This window comes from Pristiophorus japonicus, chromosome 9 (genome assembly GCF_044704955.1).
Source record: "Pristiophorus japonicus isolate sPriJap1 chromosome 9, sPriJap1.hap1, whole genome shotgun sequence".
NCBI lineage: Eukaryota > Metazoa > Chordata > Chondrichthyes > Pristiophoridae > Pristiophorus > Pristiophorus japonicus.
This window is the reverse complement of record NC_091985.1, coordinates 89,760,739-89,776,517: the sequence shown is the minus strand read 5'-3', so window position 1 is coordinate 89,776,517 and position 15,779 is coordinate 89,760,739. Positions and strand designations below refer to the sequence as shown.

At 47.1% G+C, this 15,779-nt stretch overlaps 1 protein-coding gene across 3 annotated transcripts in view; it reads left to right on the top strand.

Annotated features, from left to right (window-relative positions):
• Nucleotides 1-15,779, top strand: part of psme4b (proteasome activator subunit 4b) — a 229,381-nt gene that overhangs the window by 69,837 nt on the left and 143,765 nt on the right. For 2 of the 3 annotated variants that reach the window (XM_070889545.1, XM_070889544.1), the window contains 4 exons: nucleotides 2,207-2,270; nucleotides 5,441-5,515; nucleotides 5,805-5,927; nucleotides 15,526-15,618. In XM_070889545.1, the coding sequence (XP_070745646.1) occupies nucleotides 2,207-2,270; nucleotides 5,441-5,515; nucleotides 5,805-5,927; nucleotides 15,526-15,618 (355 nt within the window). The remainder of the gene's footprint in view (nucleotides 1-2,206; nucleotides 2,271-5,440; nucleotides 5,516-5,804; nucleotides 5,928-15,525; nucleotides 15,619-15,779) is intronic. The other variant, XM_070889547.1, reaches the window with a different exon arrangement.

The following is a 15,779-nucleotide window of genomic DNA, read 5'->3' as shown; positions in this document are numbered from 1 at the left end:
CCTCTCCTCTTCCCCCCCCTCTCCTCTTCCCCCCCCCTCTCCTCTTCCCCCCCCCCTCTCCTCTTCCCCCCCCCTCTCCTCTTCCCCCCCCCCCTCTCCTCTTCCCCCCCCTCTCCTCTTCCCCCCCCCTCTCCTCTTCCCCCCCCTCTCCTCTTCCCCCCCCTCTCCTCTTCCCCCCCCCCCCTCCTCTTCCCCCCCCTCTCCTCTTCCCCCCCCCTCTCCTCTCCCCCCCCCCTCTCCTCTTCTCCCCCCCCCTCTCCTCTTCTCCCCCCCCCCCTCTCCTCTCCCCCCCCTCTCCTCTTCTCCCCCCCCTCTCCTCTTCTCCCCCCCTCTCCTCTTCTCCCCCCCTCTCCTCTTCTCCCCCCCCTCTCCTCTTCTCCCCCCCCTCTCCTCTTCTCCCCCCCCTCTCCTCTTCTCCCCCCCCTCTCCTCTTCTCCCCCCCTCTCCTCTTCTCCCCCCCTCTCCTCTTCTCCCCCCCCTCTCCTCTTCTCCCCCCCCTCTCCTCTTCTCCCCCCCCTCTCCTCTTCTCCCCCCCCTCTCCTCTTCTCCCCCCCCTCTCCTCTTCTCCCCCCCCTCTCCTCTTCTCCCCCCCCTCTCCTCTTCTCCCCCCCCTCTCCTCTTCTCCCCCCCCCTTCTCCTCTTCTCCCCCCCCCTTCTCCTCTTCTCCCCCCCCCCTTCTCCTCTTCTCCCCCCCCCTTCTCCTCTTCCCCCTTCCCCTCCCCCATCCCTCTCCCTCCCTCCCCCTCTGCCTCCCTCCCTTTGCCCCTCTACCCCCCTCCTCCCCCTCCCCCTCCCCTTGCTGTTAGAAACACAGACACTGACAGACAGAGAGAGAGAGATAGAGACACTGACAGAGACACACTGGGGGGGGGGGGGGCGGGAGCATCCCAGCACGCTGTTGGAGGGCTCCCGGTGCTGCAGTCAGTAGGTAGAAAATGTGTTATTTATTGATTTAAAAAAATATATATTTCTTATTAATTTTTTTTGATTGATTCATTGGTTGATTTATTAATGTTTTTATCATTTATTATTGATGATGGCTCTTTATTTGTAAAACTGAAGTGTTTAATGTTTGTAAACTTCCCTTTAAACCCCCCCCCATTCCCTACGCCTGATTTGTAACCTACGCCTGATTTTCTAAAGTGTAGACAAGGTTTTTTCGAGCGTACAAAAATCTTCACTTACTCCATTCTAAGTTAGTTTGGAGTAAGTTTTCACTGCCGAAAATTTGAAAACAGGTGTAAGTGGCCGGACACGCCCCCTTTTGAAGAAAAAAATTCTGTTCCAAAGTGAAACTGTTCTAACTGACTAGAACTAGAGCAAACTAAATGCCGAGAATTTGAATTTCTAAGATACTCCTTTCTACACCAGTTGCTCCAAAAAATCAGGAGCAACTGAGGCCGAAACTTGGGCCCAAGATGTTTCCACTAGTTGAGGGGTCTAGAATGAGGCGAAGTAAATAGAAGATTAAATGTAGGTGATTTAGGACAGGGAGCAGGAGGAACTGTTTATACACTGAGGGTTGTGAGGCTGTGAAATCCATTCGTGGAGTTAGTGGTTGAAGCAGAGATTTGGGGGGCGGGGGAAAGCGGAAGAGAAGGAGAGAGACAGTGAGAAAAGCAGCCGCACAAAGTTAATGGAGACAGCTGAGAGACTATATTCTACGACCTATTGTGTGCAACGTTACAGAAAATTGATTAGTAATATATTAAAAATCTTGGGTTTGGGTGCACTTGTCAACTATTTTTATTATAAATTCCTATTTTCACATTTATAATGGAAGCTGCCTATGTAAACATGTCATCTTGTACTTGCAGCCTCTTGTTGGGGAGCCACTGCAGTGCTACTCCTAATGGGAGGGTGAAGTTACAACATGACTATTTTACTTGAGTTTCCATTATAAATATGAAAATATAAATTTATAATGGAAATATAACGTATTACTTTAAAATGGGAACTCAGTTACTTCTGTACACCTTGGTCCAATTATTCCCTGCCCTTTAATCTCTCTCCACCTGAAGACTGCACTTTCTATTTACTCTCCATGTGCAGAGCCACAGGAAATCAACCAGTTGAAGATAAATATGTGGGAATCTGCATATATTTTATGCAAGAACAGTGATTCTTTTGCTTATTGAAGGCAAAATTGCTTATACGTTTTCATTAATGTATTTTGAACAATCTTTTGTTTTTTGTTTTCCTACAGGCTTTGGTTTGATGAATTTATAGGCCTTTATGTCACAGTTCAGAATCTCCCACAGTGGGAAGGGGTAAGCCAATCATTCCATGGACTAATAGAGAGCGCCCCTTGATGATATCATCTGTAGATATTGGTCAGCTTCCACATGTATGTTGACAATACTCAGCTCTAACTCTCCACCACCTCTCTCAACCCCTTGACAGCCTTTTTGCTTGTCTGACATCGAGTCTTGGATGAACCGCAAGTTCCTCCAGCTAAACAGAGGTCTTCAACCTCGGTCACAGGTTCCATACGCTTGCCATCAATTCCATCCCAATTTCTGACTATCGTCGAGGTCTGAATTATATTGTTTGCAACTATAGCATCCTATTAAATCCCGAGGCGAGCTTCTAATCCTATATCTGCTCCATCACAAAGACCGCCCACTTTCATCTCCGTAATTTTGTCCACCTCTGTCTCATCCCATCAGGGCGAAAGGTATAGAGGGTGCAGAATTCCTAAAATGCATTCACGAGAAATTTTTTAGCCAGTATGTAGCAAGCCCAACAAGGAAGGGGGTGGTTCTGAACTTCGTTTTAGGGAATGAATCTGGGCAGGTGAAAGGGATATCAGTAGGAGAGCATTTTGGTACTAGTGATCATAATTCAGTTAGATTTAGGATAGTTATGGACAAGGACAAAGATAGACTAGGAATAAAAGTTCTGAATTGGGAGAAAAATCAATTTGATAAGCTTGAGAGGTGATTTAGCCATAATGGACTGGAAACATCTACTTGAAGGTAAATCAGTGTCAGAGAGTGGGAGGCATTGAAGGAGGAAATCTGGAGGGTTCAGAGCAAGTCTGTTCCCTGAAAGAAAAAGGGTAGAGTTGACACATCTAGACAACCCCCCCCCCCCCCCCCCAAACCCGGATGTCGAGGTACATACAGAGTAGGTTAAAGAAAAAAAGGGAGGCTTATGACGGATACCGAGGGCTCAGTGCTGCAAAAACTCGGAGTATAGAAAGTGCAGGGGTGAAATTAAAAATGAAATTAGGAAAGCAAAGAAAGAGCATGAATGCTTTTTGGCAAGTAAAATCAAGGAAAACCCAAAGATGTTTCATAAATACATTAAGAGCAAGAGGATAACTAAAGAGTAGGGCCTATTAGAGTCCTTAATTAATACTTCACATCTGTTTCCACAAACGAGTGGGGCGATGCAGATATTGTAATCAGGGAGGAGGAGTATGAAATATTGGATGAAATAAACATAGTGAGAGAGGAAGTGTTAAGGAGTTTAGCAGCTTTGAAAGTGAATAAATCCTCAGGCACGGATGAAATGTCTCCCAGGCTGTTAAGAGAAGCAAAAGAGGAAATAGTTGAGGCTCTGATCACCAGTTTCCAATTCTCTCTGGCTGCAGGTGTGGTGCGGGAGAACTGGAGGGTTGATGAGGGTAGTGCGCTTGATGCAGTGTATTTGGATTTGAGGAAAAGTGTTCCAAGATCAGGCCCTCAAATCTGCCACCAAGCTCATGGTCTGCAGGGATGTAGGATATCCGCCGTCCTGTATGGCTGAGACGCGGATCATATACAATAGACAACTCAAATCGTTGGAGAAATACCACCAACGATGGATGTCTCCGCAAGATCCTACAAATTCCCTGGGAGGACAGACGCACCAACGTTAGCGTCCTCGATCAGGCCAATATCCCCAGCATCGAAGCACTGATCACTCTCAACTAGCTCCATTGGGCAGGTATCGCATGCCTGACACAAGACTCCCAAAGCAAGCGCTCGACTCCACTCCTACACGGCAAGCGAGCCCAAGGTGGGCAAAGGCAATGTTTCAAGGACGCCCTCAAAGCCTCCTTGATAAAATGCAACATTCCCTCCAACACATTGAAGTCCCTGGCCAAAGACCGTCCTAGGTGGAGGAGGTGCATCTGGGAGGGCGTTGAGCACCCGAGTCCCGTCGCCGAGAGCATGCAGAAAATGGGCGCAGGCAGCAGAAAGAGTGTGCGGCAAACCAGTCCCACCCACCCTTCAACGACTTTCTGTCCCACCTGTGACAAGGACTGTGGTTCCCGTATTGGACTGTTCAGTCACCTAAGAACTCACTTTTTGAGTGGAAGCAAGTCTTCCTCAATTTCAAGGGACTGCCTATGATGATTTGAATTTTAGCAAGGCCTTTTGATAACCTCACCACATTTTAAAAGTACTTGGTTGTGCACTTGATGTGCCGTAACCTACAGGGCTATGGACCTAGAGCTAGAAAGTAGGGTTAGGCTGGATAGCTTTGTTGGCCGGCCAAAATGGTCCTCCGTGCAGTAAATTTCTATGATCTGCTGAAATCCTCATCCATACTTTTTTCACCTCTGGACTTGACTATTCCAGTGCTCTCCTGTTTGGTGTTTCATCCTTCATTCTCCATGACCTTCAGCTCATCTAAAACTTTGCTGCCTGTATCCTATCATGTACCAAGGTGCGCCCTCATTCCTGCTGACCTACATTGGCTCCTGGTCCTTGAAAGCCTCAAAATTATATTCAAATCTCTCAATGGCCTCATCCCTCCCTATTTCTGTCATTCTCTCCAGCCCTTAATTTCTGCATTCCTCCAACTTTTGCCTCCCTTGGCCAACACCATTGACTGCAGTTGCTTTAGCTGCCTCAGCCTCATGCTCTGGAATTCTCTCACTAAGTCTCTCCATCTCTTCCTTTAAGACACCTTAATACCCACCTCTTGACCTAACTTTTCTTCACCCCTCACAATATCTCCTTCTTTGGCTTGGTGTCCATTATTTTGATTATGCCTCTGTGATGCGCCTTGGGGCATTCCTCTTTGCTAATGGTGCTATATAAATGCATGTTGGAAATAACTAAAGCACATGGTATATATTATAGCATGACTACTCATTTTTTGTTCATACTTTTCATTAAGAGTTAAAGATTTAGATTGTCAAAATGCATTTCAATTTATGGAACCATTTAATGGAGAATGTTGGTGGGAAGAATTGTTTTGGGATTATCTTGTGCAATGATTGTTGGATTGGTAGTTTTAATTATTTTATGAGAATTAAATTTATTTATTTTTTGCTTCAATGTTCTAAGTACCAAATTAGAGTTCCTGAGTGCAGTATTTCTTGTATGTGGTTTCGAGTAAGTAACAATTTTTCAACTAGCTTAAGAATGTTTCTAAATTGAGACATGCTTGTTAAAAAGATGAATGCAGTGGAATTTAAACATTTCTTTTGTGCTATTGACAGAATTTGGTAAACCTATTTGCTCGTCTGGCTATGGATAACATTGGGTACATAGATTGGGATGAATACATTCCAAAGGTAAATTACATCATTATTTTCAATGACAGTAGTTAGTTGTTTGTGGCTTGACCATTTGAGTCATCGAAAGTAGTGATTGCGTCAAAACCATTTTGCATCAATAATAGTATTCAGTTGTTTCTTATTTCATCATCAGTGATCCAAACATCTATCAGGAGAAAAGATGCTGCCACAGTTTTAATTCTACATTTTGGTTGTTTTATGATTTTTGCTATCTTAAGTCATACTAATTAACAGAAAGTTATGTATTTAATATAACATCGGTTATTGAATACTTTATATTTTACAGATTTTTACCAGATTTCTGAGAAGCTTAAATCTGCCAGTTGGAAGCAGCCAAGTTTTAATTTCCAAATTTTTATCAAGCGCTTATGAAATTGGCCATGTGGTGATTTGGATCACTTCCATGCTGGTTAGTATGTAATTATGGATTTTATACTAATCATAGGCAGTGTCTTTACTTTTTACTGATCTCGTAGTCAATATGAGTGAACAAGTTTAAGTATTTTATTTAAATTCATTATTGTGGTGAAGAAAATCTGTTGTACGTGAATGTTATAACGTCTCAGTGTAGTTGTCCAATCTATCATGCTGCAGTAGTATTATAGGGCCCAACATTGGCCATGACTTGCATCATTTTTTTTGGAGTAGGTTTTTTCTGGCGTAAGTTTAAAAAATGCCATTTTCCCCAAAAAATTTGCTCCAGAGTAAGTCAGTTAGATCTGACTTCAGTTTTTAGATTAGTTTTTTTTTCCAAAAGGGGGCGTTCCCAGACACTTACGACAGTTTTGGCCATTTATGCCACTTTGGCCAGCAAAAATGTACTCCAAATCCACTTAGGTCAGCGTATGTGGCCAGCTCTGAAAAACCTTGCGGGCAGTTTTAAAAAAAGCAGCGCACATTCGGCAGACATTAGGGCAGGGATAGGGGAGGGAAGGGAACTGGAGAGGACCTCAAAGAAGTAAATCCTACCTGGGAAAGTCTGCCTGGGAAATGCAGCAGGCTGACATGTGAGTAAGGCCACTTGGCCTGGGATAGGGGTGGGAAGACGTGCACCGTAGAAGTCACAGCTGCTGGGCCGGGGCGTCTCAGGAGTGCCACCGAGCGATCAGAGGAATCACAGCTTGTGGATCTGGAAGTCTCATCTCTTTCCCCCCCGCCCCCAAAAAAACTTCTCTCTCCCCCCGCCCCCCCCAAAAAAACTCTTCTCTTTTCCCCCCCCCCAACCAAAACTCTCCCCTCTTTCCCCCCCCCCTCAAAAAAAAGTCTCCTCTTCTCTTCCCCCCCCACCGAAACTCTCCTCCTCCCCCCACCGAAACTCTCCTCCTCCCCCCACCGAAACTCTCCTCCTCCCCCCACCGAAACTCTCCTCCTCCCCCCACCGAAACTCTCCTCCTCCCCCCACCGAAACTCTCCTCCTCCCCCCACCGAAACTCTCCTCCTCCCCCCACCGAAACTCTCCTCCTCCCCCCACCGAAACTCTCCTCCTCCCCCCACCGAAACTCTCCTCCTCCCCCCACCGAAACTCTCCTCCTCCCCCCACCGAAACTCTCCTCCTCCCCCCACCGAAACTCTCCTCCTCCCCCCACCGAAACTCTCCTCCTCCCCCCACCGAAACTCTCCTCCTCCCCCCACCGAAACTCTCCTCCTCCCCCCACCGAAACTCTCCTCCTCCCCCCACCGAAACTCTCCTCCTCCCCCCACCGAAACTCTCCTCCTCCCCCCACCGAAACTCTCCTCCTCCCCCCACCGAAACTCTCCTCCTCCCCCCACCGAAACTCTCCTCCTCCCCCCACCGAAACTCTCCTCCTCCCCCCACCGAAACTCTCCTCCTCCCCCCACCGAAACTCTCCTCCTCCCCCCACCGAAACTCTCCTCCTCCCCCCACCGAAACTCTCCTCCTCCCCCCACCGAAACTCTCCTCCTCCCCCCACCGAAACTCTCCTCCTCCCCCCACCGAAACTCTCCTCCTCCCCCCACCGAAACTCTCCTCCTCCCCCCACCGAAACTCTCCTCCTCCCCCCACCGAAACTCTCCTCCTCCCCCCACCGAAACTCTCCTCCTCCCCCCACCGAAACTCTCCTCCTCCCCCCACCGAAACTCTCCTCCTCCCCCCACCGAAACTCTCCTCCTCCCCCCACCGAAACTCTCCTCCTCCCCCCACCGAAACTCTCCTCCTCCCCCCACCGAAACTCTCCTCCTCCCCCCACCGAAACTCTCCTCCTCCCCCCACCGAAACTCTCCTCCTCCCCCCACCGAAACTCTCCTCCTCCCCCCACCGAAACTCTCCTCCTCCCCCCACCGAAACTCTCCTCCTCCCCCCACCGAAACTCTCCTCCTCCCCCCACCGAAACTCTCCTCCTCCCCCCACCGAAACTCTCCTCCTCCCCCCACCGAAACTCTCCTCCTCCCCCCACCGAAACTCTCCTCCTCCCCCCACCGAAACTCTCCTCCTCCCCCCACCGAAACTCTCCTCCTCCCCCCACCGAAACTCTCCTCCTCCCCCCACCGAAACTCTCCTCCTCCCCCCACCGAAACTCTCCTCCTCCCCCCACCGAAACTCTCCTCCTCCCCCCACCGAAACTCTCCTCCTCCCCCCACCGAAACTCTCCTCCTCCCCCCACCGAAACTCCTCCTCCCCCCACCGAAACTCTCCTCCTCCCCCCACCGAAACTCTCCTCCTCCCCCCACCGAAACTCTCCTCCTCCCCCCACCGAAACTCTCCTCCTCCCCCCACCGAAACTCTCCTCCTCCCCCCACCGAAACTCTCCTCCTCCCCCCACCGAAACTCTCCTCCTCCCCCCACCGAAACTCTCCTCCTCCCCCCACCGAAACTCTCCTCCTCCCCCCACCGAAACTCTCCTCCTCCCCCCACCGAAACTCTCCTCCTCCCCCCACCGAAACTCTCCTCCTCCCCCCACCGAAACTCTCCTCCTCCCCCCACCGAAACTCTCCTCCTCCCCCCACCGAAACTCTCCTCCTCCCCCCACCGAAACTCTCCTCCTCCCCCCACCGAAACTCTCCTCCTCCCCCCACCGAAACTCTCCTCCTCCCCCCACCGAAACTCTCCTCCTCCCCCCACCGAAACTCTCCTCCTCCCCCCACCGAAACTCTCCTCCTCCCCCCACCGAAACTCTCCTCCTCCCCCCACCGAAACTCTCCTCCTCCCCCCACCGAAACTCTCCTCCTCCCCCCACCGAAACTCTCCTCCTCCCCCCACCGAAACTCTCCTCCTCCCCTCCCCCCCCGAAACTCTCCTCTCCTCCCCCCCACGAAACTCTCCTCTCCTCCCCCCCCGAAACTCTCCTCTCCTCCCCACCCCGAAACTCTCCTCTCCGCTCCTCCCCCCCCCGAAACTCTCCGCTCCTCCCCCCCCCGAAACTCTCCTCCCCTCCCCCCGAAACTCTCCTCCCTCTTTCGCCCCCCCCCCCCCCCCCTGGAAACTCTCCTCCCCACCCCCCACTGAAAAGTTTAAAGCATAGCCACTAAATAAAAAATAAAACCAAAGTCCTTACCTGCCCGGGAACTCAGCGGGCCAGCCGGTGCGGGAGTCCACTCGACCAGGGATAGGGTGCGGCGAGATTGGTCGTCCCTTCGGCCGGGGATAGGGGCTGCGAGCATCGGGTCCTGCTCACAGCTCTCACTGAGCATGCGCGCAGGTGCCAGCAGTGCTTTCTGCGCTGGTCTGTTGCTCTGCCCCCCCCCCCCCCCTTCAGCCTCCACGCTACGCCAGGACTCCGGGGACTCTGAAGAGCGGCCAGAATGGGGCCCCTTTTTTCTGGTGCCCTTTCCAGCACGCAAAGTCGGCGCGCTTCAGGTCAGTGCATCGAAAAAAGGGGTTTGGCAATGTTGGGCCCATAGCTATGTAGAATGCTTTTGTGATTGGAAGGAAGGACAGGTTAATTATTCAGTGTTAATTTTATTGTACTGCGCTCCATTGTGCTCATTATTTAGTAACCTTTTTCAGTAGCACTTACACTATTATTACAGAAATCCCTCTGAAATGGTGGAGTTTGATTGTGAAATGTGATTTCCAAGCTGCACAAAAAGCTAGATGACAGTTTCCATAAGGAGAACGAGTCTCTTACTCTATGCTGTATACGAGTTAGCAAAGCCTCGATATAACAATCAGCACATGATTTTTCGGTAAATAATTTACTGCCCACCATTTTCTCCCATTACTTCAGAAAACAGGAAAATAACATGCAAAGAGACTACTAATGCAGGTTAAAACCTACTTGTCCAGATTTATTAATAAAAAGACCTCCCAGAAGCACAAAGATGGGTGAGGTACTATAACAGTATAATAGCTAAAGTTACACAATGTACAAACAGTGTTAACTTTTTTTTAAAAAGCATCCATAATTCTTATCAGCAAGTTCATGGAATAGTCCCTGATGGTAAAGCCATAAGATAATTTCTGATGCAACAACTTGCATTTACATATGGCCTCCAACATAGAAAAACACCGTGGGGCATTTCAGAGAGCAAGAGAAGACCTAATGCCAAGTTTTGGACAGCGCCAATTCATCAGGATGAAACCAGGGCTTAAAGGTTAAATTAAGAGGACAGGTTGCATAAATATGGCTTGTGTTCCCTTGAGTTTTAACGGCTGAGGAGATCTAATTGAGGGGTATAAAATTCTAAAAGTAATTGATAGAATTAATACAGAGAAGCTATTTCCTCTGGTGGGGTATCCAAAACAAGGAGGCATAATCTTATCATTAGAGCTAGGCCAGTAGGAGTGAAATCATGTAGCATTTTTCACCTGAAGGATAATAGAAATCTGGAATTATCACCAACAGTCGTTGCTGGGTCAATAGAAATTTTCAAGACTGAGATTGACAGGATGCACTGCCGGAGGAGACATCTTTTAGATGAGATGAAAACCCAAAGATGTTTTATAAATACATTCGGAGCAAGAGGATAACTAAGGAAAGAGTAGGGCCTATTCGAGACCTTAAAGGTAATCTGTATGTGGAGGCAGAAGAAGTGGGCATGGTTCTTAATGAATATTTTGCATTTGTTTTCACAAAGGAGAGGGGTGATGCAGACATTGCAATCAGGCAAGAGGAGTGTGAAATATTAGACGAGATAAATATAGTCACAGAGGAAGTATTAAGGGGCTTAGCAGCTTTGAAAGGTGCAGCAGTTATAATGGGTGACTTTAATATGCACATAGATTGGGCGAGCCAAACTGGAAGCAATACGGTGGAGGAGGATTTCCTGGAGTGCATAAGGGATGGTTTTCTAGACCAGTATGTCGAGGAACCAACTAGGGGGGAGGCCATCTTAAACTGGGTGTTGTGTAATGAGAGAGGATTAATTAGCAATCTCATTGTGCGAGGCCCCTTGGGGAAGAGTGACCATAATATGGTGGAATTCGACATTAGGATGGAGAATGAAACGGTTAATTCAGAGACCATGGTCCAGAACTTAAAGAAGGGTAACTTTGAAGTTATGAGGTGTGAATTGGCTAGGATAGATTGGCGAATGATACTTAAGGGGTTGACTGTGGATGGGCAATGGCAGACATTTAGAGACCGCATGCATGAACTACAACAATTGTACATTCCTGTCTGGCGTAAAAATAAAAAAGGGAAGGTGGCTCAACCGTGGCTATCAAGGGAAATCAGGGATAGTATTAAAGCCAAGGAAGTGGCATACAAATTGGCCAGAAATAGCAGCGAACCCAGGGACTGGGAGAAATTTAGAACTCAGCAGAGGAGGACAAAGGGTTTGATTAGGGCAGGGAAAATGGAGTACGAGAAGAAGCTTGCAGGGAACATTAAGGTGGATTGCAAAAGTTTCTATAGGTATATAAAGAGAAAAAGGTTAGTAAAGACAAACGTAGGTCCCCTGCAGTCAGAATCAGGGGAAGTCATAACGGGGAACAAAGAAATGGCAGACCAATTGAACAAGTACTTTGGTTCGGTATTCACTAAGGATGACACCAACAACCTTCCGGATATAAAAGGGGTCAGAGGGTCTAGCAAGGAGGAGGAACTGAGGGAAATCTTTATTAGTCGGGAAATTGTGTTGGGGAAATTGATGGGATTGAAGGCCGATAAATCCCCAGGGCCTGATGGACTGCATCCCAGAGTACTTAAGGAGGTGGCCTTGGAAATAGCGGATGCATTGACAGTCATTTTCCAACATTCCATTGACTCTGGATCAGTTCCTATGGAGTGGAGGGTAGCCAATGTAACCCCACTTTTTAAAAAAGGAGGGAGAGAGAAAACAGGTAATTATAGACCGGTCAGCCTGACCTCAGTAGTGGGTAAAATGATGGAATCAATTATTAAGGATGTCATAGCAGTGCATTTGGAAAATGGTGACATGATGGGTCCAAGTCAGCATGGATTTGTGAAAGGGAAATCATGCTTGACAAACCTTCTGGAATTTTTTGAGGATGTTTCCAGTAAAGTGGACAAGGGAGAACCAGTTGATGTGGTATATTTGGACTTTCAGAAGGCTTTCGACAAGGTACCACACAAGGGATTAATGTGCAAAGTTAAAGCACATGGGATTGGGGGTAGTGTGCTGACGTGGATTGAGAACTGGTTGTCAGACAGGAAGCAAAGAGTAGGAGTAAATGGGTACTTTTCAGAATGGCAGGCAGTGACTAGTGGGGTACCGCAAGGTACTGTGCTGGGGCCCCAGCTGTTTACATTGTACATTAATGATTTAGACGAGGGATTAAATGTAGTATCTCCAAATTTGCGGATGAAGTTGGGTGGCAGTGTGAGCTGCGAGGAGGAAGCTATGAGGCTGCAGAGTGACTTGGATAGGTTAGGTGAGTGGGCAAATGCATGGCAGATGAAGTATAATGTGGATAAATGTGAGGTTATCCACTTTGGTGGTAAAAACAGAGAGACAGACTATTATCTGAATGGTGACAGATTAGGAAAAGGGGAGGTGCAACGAGACCTGGGTGTCGTGGTACATCAGTCATTGAAGGTTGGCATGCAGGTACAACAGGCGGTTAAGAAAGCAAATGGCATGTTGGCCTTCATAGCGAGGGGATTTGAGTACAGGGGCAGGGAGGTGTTGCTACAGTTGCACAGGGCCTTGGTGAGGCCACACCTGGAGTATTGTGTACAGTTTTGGTCTCCTAACTTGAGGAAGGACATTCTTGCTATTGAGGGAGTGCAGCGAAGATTCACCAGACTGATTCCCGGGATGGTGGGACTGACATATCAAGAAAGACTGGATCAACTGGGCTTGTATTCACTGGAGTTCAGAAGAATGAGAGGGGACCTCATAGAAACGTTTAAAATTCTGACGGGTTTAGACAGGTTAGATGCAGGAAGAATGTTCCCAATGTTGGGGAAGTCCAGAACCAGGGATCACAGTCTAAGGATAAGGGGTAAGCCATTTAGGACCGAGATGAGGAGAAACTTCTTCACCCAGAGAGTGGTGAACCTGTGGAATTCTCTACCACAGAAAGCAGTTGAGGCCAATTCACTAAATATATTCAAAAGGGAGTTAGATGAAGTCCTTACTACTCGGGGGATCAAGGGGTATGGTGAGAAAGCAGGAAGGGGGTACTGAAGTTGCATGTTCAGCCATGAACTCAATGAATGGCGGTGCAGGCTAGAAGGGCTGAATGGCCTACTCCTGCATCTATTTTCTATGTTTCTATAAATCCCCAGGCCCAGATGAAATGTATCCCAAGCTGTTGAGAAGCAAAAGAGGAAATAGCAGAGGCTCTGACCATCATTTTCCAATTCTCTCTGGCTACAGATGTGGTGCTGGAGGACTGCTAACGTTGTACCTTTGTATAAAAAGGGAGAAAGGGATAGACCGAGTAACTATAGGCCAGTGAACCTAACCTTGGTGGTGGGAAAATTATTGGAGAAAATTCTGAGACAGGATAAATCTTCATTTAGAAAGTCACTGATTAATCGGGGACAGTCAGCATGGATTTGTTAAGGGAAGGTCATGTCTGACTAACCTGATTGAATTTTTTGAGGAGGTAACCGGGAGAGTCGATGAGGGTAGTGCGTATGATGTAGTGTACATGGATTTTAGCAAGGCTTTTGGTAAGGTCCCACATTGCAGACTGGTCACAAAAGTAAAAACTCATGGGATCCAAGGCTAAGTGACAAGTTGTATCCAAAATTGGCTCAGAGGCAGAAAGCAAAGGGTAATAATTGATGTGTGTTTTTGTGACTGGAAGGCTGTTTCCAGTGGGGTTCCACAGGGCTCAGTATTTGATACCTTGCTTTTTGTGATGTATATCCATGATTTACACTTGAATGTAGGGGGTATGATTAAGAATTTTGCAGATGATACAAAAATTGGCTGTGTGGTTGATAATGAAGAAGAAAGCTGTAGACTGCAGGAAGATATCAATGAACTGCTCAGGTGGGCAGAAAAGTGGCAAATGGAATTTAATCCAGAGAAGTGTGAGTTAATACCAACAAGGCAAGGGAATAAATGGTAGGACACTGAAGTGTAGAGGAGCAAAGGGACCTTGGAGTGCATGTCCACAGATCCCTGAAAGTAGCACGCCAGGTAGATAAGATGGTTAAGAAGGCAAACGGAATCCTTGCCTTTATTTGCCGAGGCATAGAATACAAGAGCAAGAAGGTTATGCTTGAACTGTTTCAAACACTGGTTAGGCCACAGCTGGAGCACAACTGTGTGCAGTTCTGGTCACCACATTACAGGAAAGATGTGATTGCACTTGAGAGGGTACAGAGGAGATTTACGAGGATATTGCTTGGATTGGAGAATTTTAACGATGAGGGAAGATTGGATAGGCTGGCTTTGTTTTATTTGGAACAGAGGAGACTGTGAGGAGAGACTTTATTGAGGGGCCAAGATAGAGTGGATAGGAAGGACATATTTCCCCGAGCAGAGGGGTCAACAATCAGCGGGCATAGATTTAAAGTAATTGGTAGGAGGTTTAGGGGGGATTTGAGGGGAAATGTTTTCACCCTGAGTATGGTGGGTCTGGAACTTATTGCCTGAAAGGGTGGTAGAGGCAGAAATGCTCACCACCTTTTTAAAAAGTATTTGGATATGCACTTAAAGTACCGTAACCTACAAGGCTACGGACCAAAAGCTGGAAAGTGGGATTCGGCCTCCTTCTGTGCCGTAAATCTCTCTAATTCTATGATTAAAGTGAGGTCCTATCTGCCCTTTCGGACGGATGTTAAAGTACCCATAGCACTATTCAAAGAAGAGTAGGGGAGTTCTCCCTGGTGTCCTGGCTAATATTTAACCTTCAACCAACTACACATTACCAGTTCATCCACTCGGCTCACAACCATCTCATTGCTATTTTGTGGATCTTGCAGTGCACAAATTGGTTGCCGTAATTCCCCATATTACAACAGTGAATACTTTTTAAAAGTACTTAATTGACTGTAAAGTGCTTTGGGATGTCCTAAGGTCGTGAATGGCACCATAAATGCAAGTTCTTTCTTTATCAGGTACAGGTATCAATGGATATGGATCGAAGGCAGGTAAATGAAGTTGAGGTACAGATCTGCCGTGATCTAATTGAATGGTGGAGCAGGCGAGAGGGGCTGAATGGCCTACTCCTGTTCCTATGTTTGGCTCACATGAGGGGGAGAGTTGTAGATCTTAAGTTACACCATGGCAATATGGGATAAGCTTGATGGATCAGCTGATTTTTTCCTGTCTGGTTTGTAAATGTAAGGCATGGATGAAAGTTTCAGTGGCGAAAGAGATTAGTGAAGTTCCACAAACATTGTCATTTGTGTGTGTTCAAAATTCACTGCAGGAGTTGCAAGACAGCTGCACAATCTGTTAAAGCATTAGAATTGTCAATAATTTTTATTATGAATTTGCCTGTTTGTTTAGGAAAGCATTTTTGGAATGGTGGAGAAAGCAAACTCTTACGATTGTGAGAAATGTTTATCTGCAAACGACTTCCACGTTGAATTTTTACTGTGTAAGATACACTTATTTTGGTGTTGTTTGGACATTACTGTGTAGTTCAAATTTAATAACTTCTAAAATTTTTAATTTGATAGGGTGGTCCCAGTAAACTAGCACAGAAGCATCTGAGTGGATTTTTTAACAGCATTGCATCGTTCTACCATCCTTCTAATAACGGGAGATGGTTGGTAAGTGCTTCTGGATTTTTATTACCATCTGTGTAAAGACATAGTAATGCAATCATGAGAGGCAGAATGTTGTCTGTTCAGTTGTTTACTTATTTGAGTGGATGTTCTTGGCCTCCTATATTCTCCAGTTCGTATTAAATGTACAAACTATTTGAATGCAT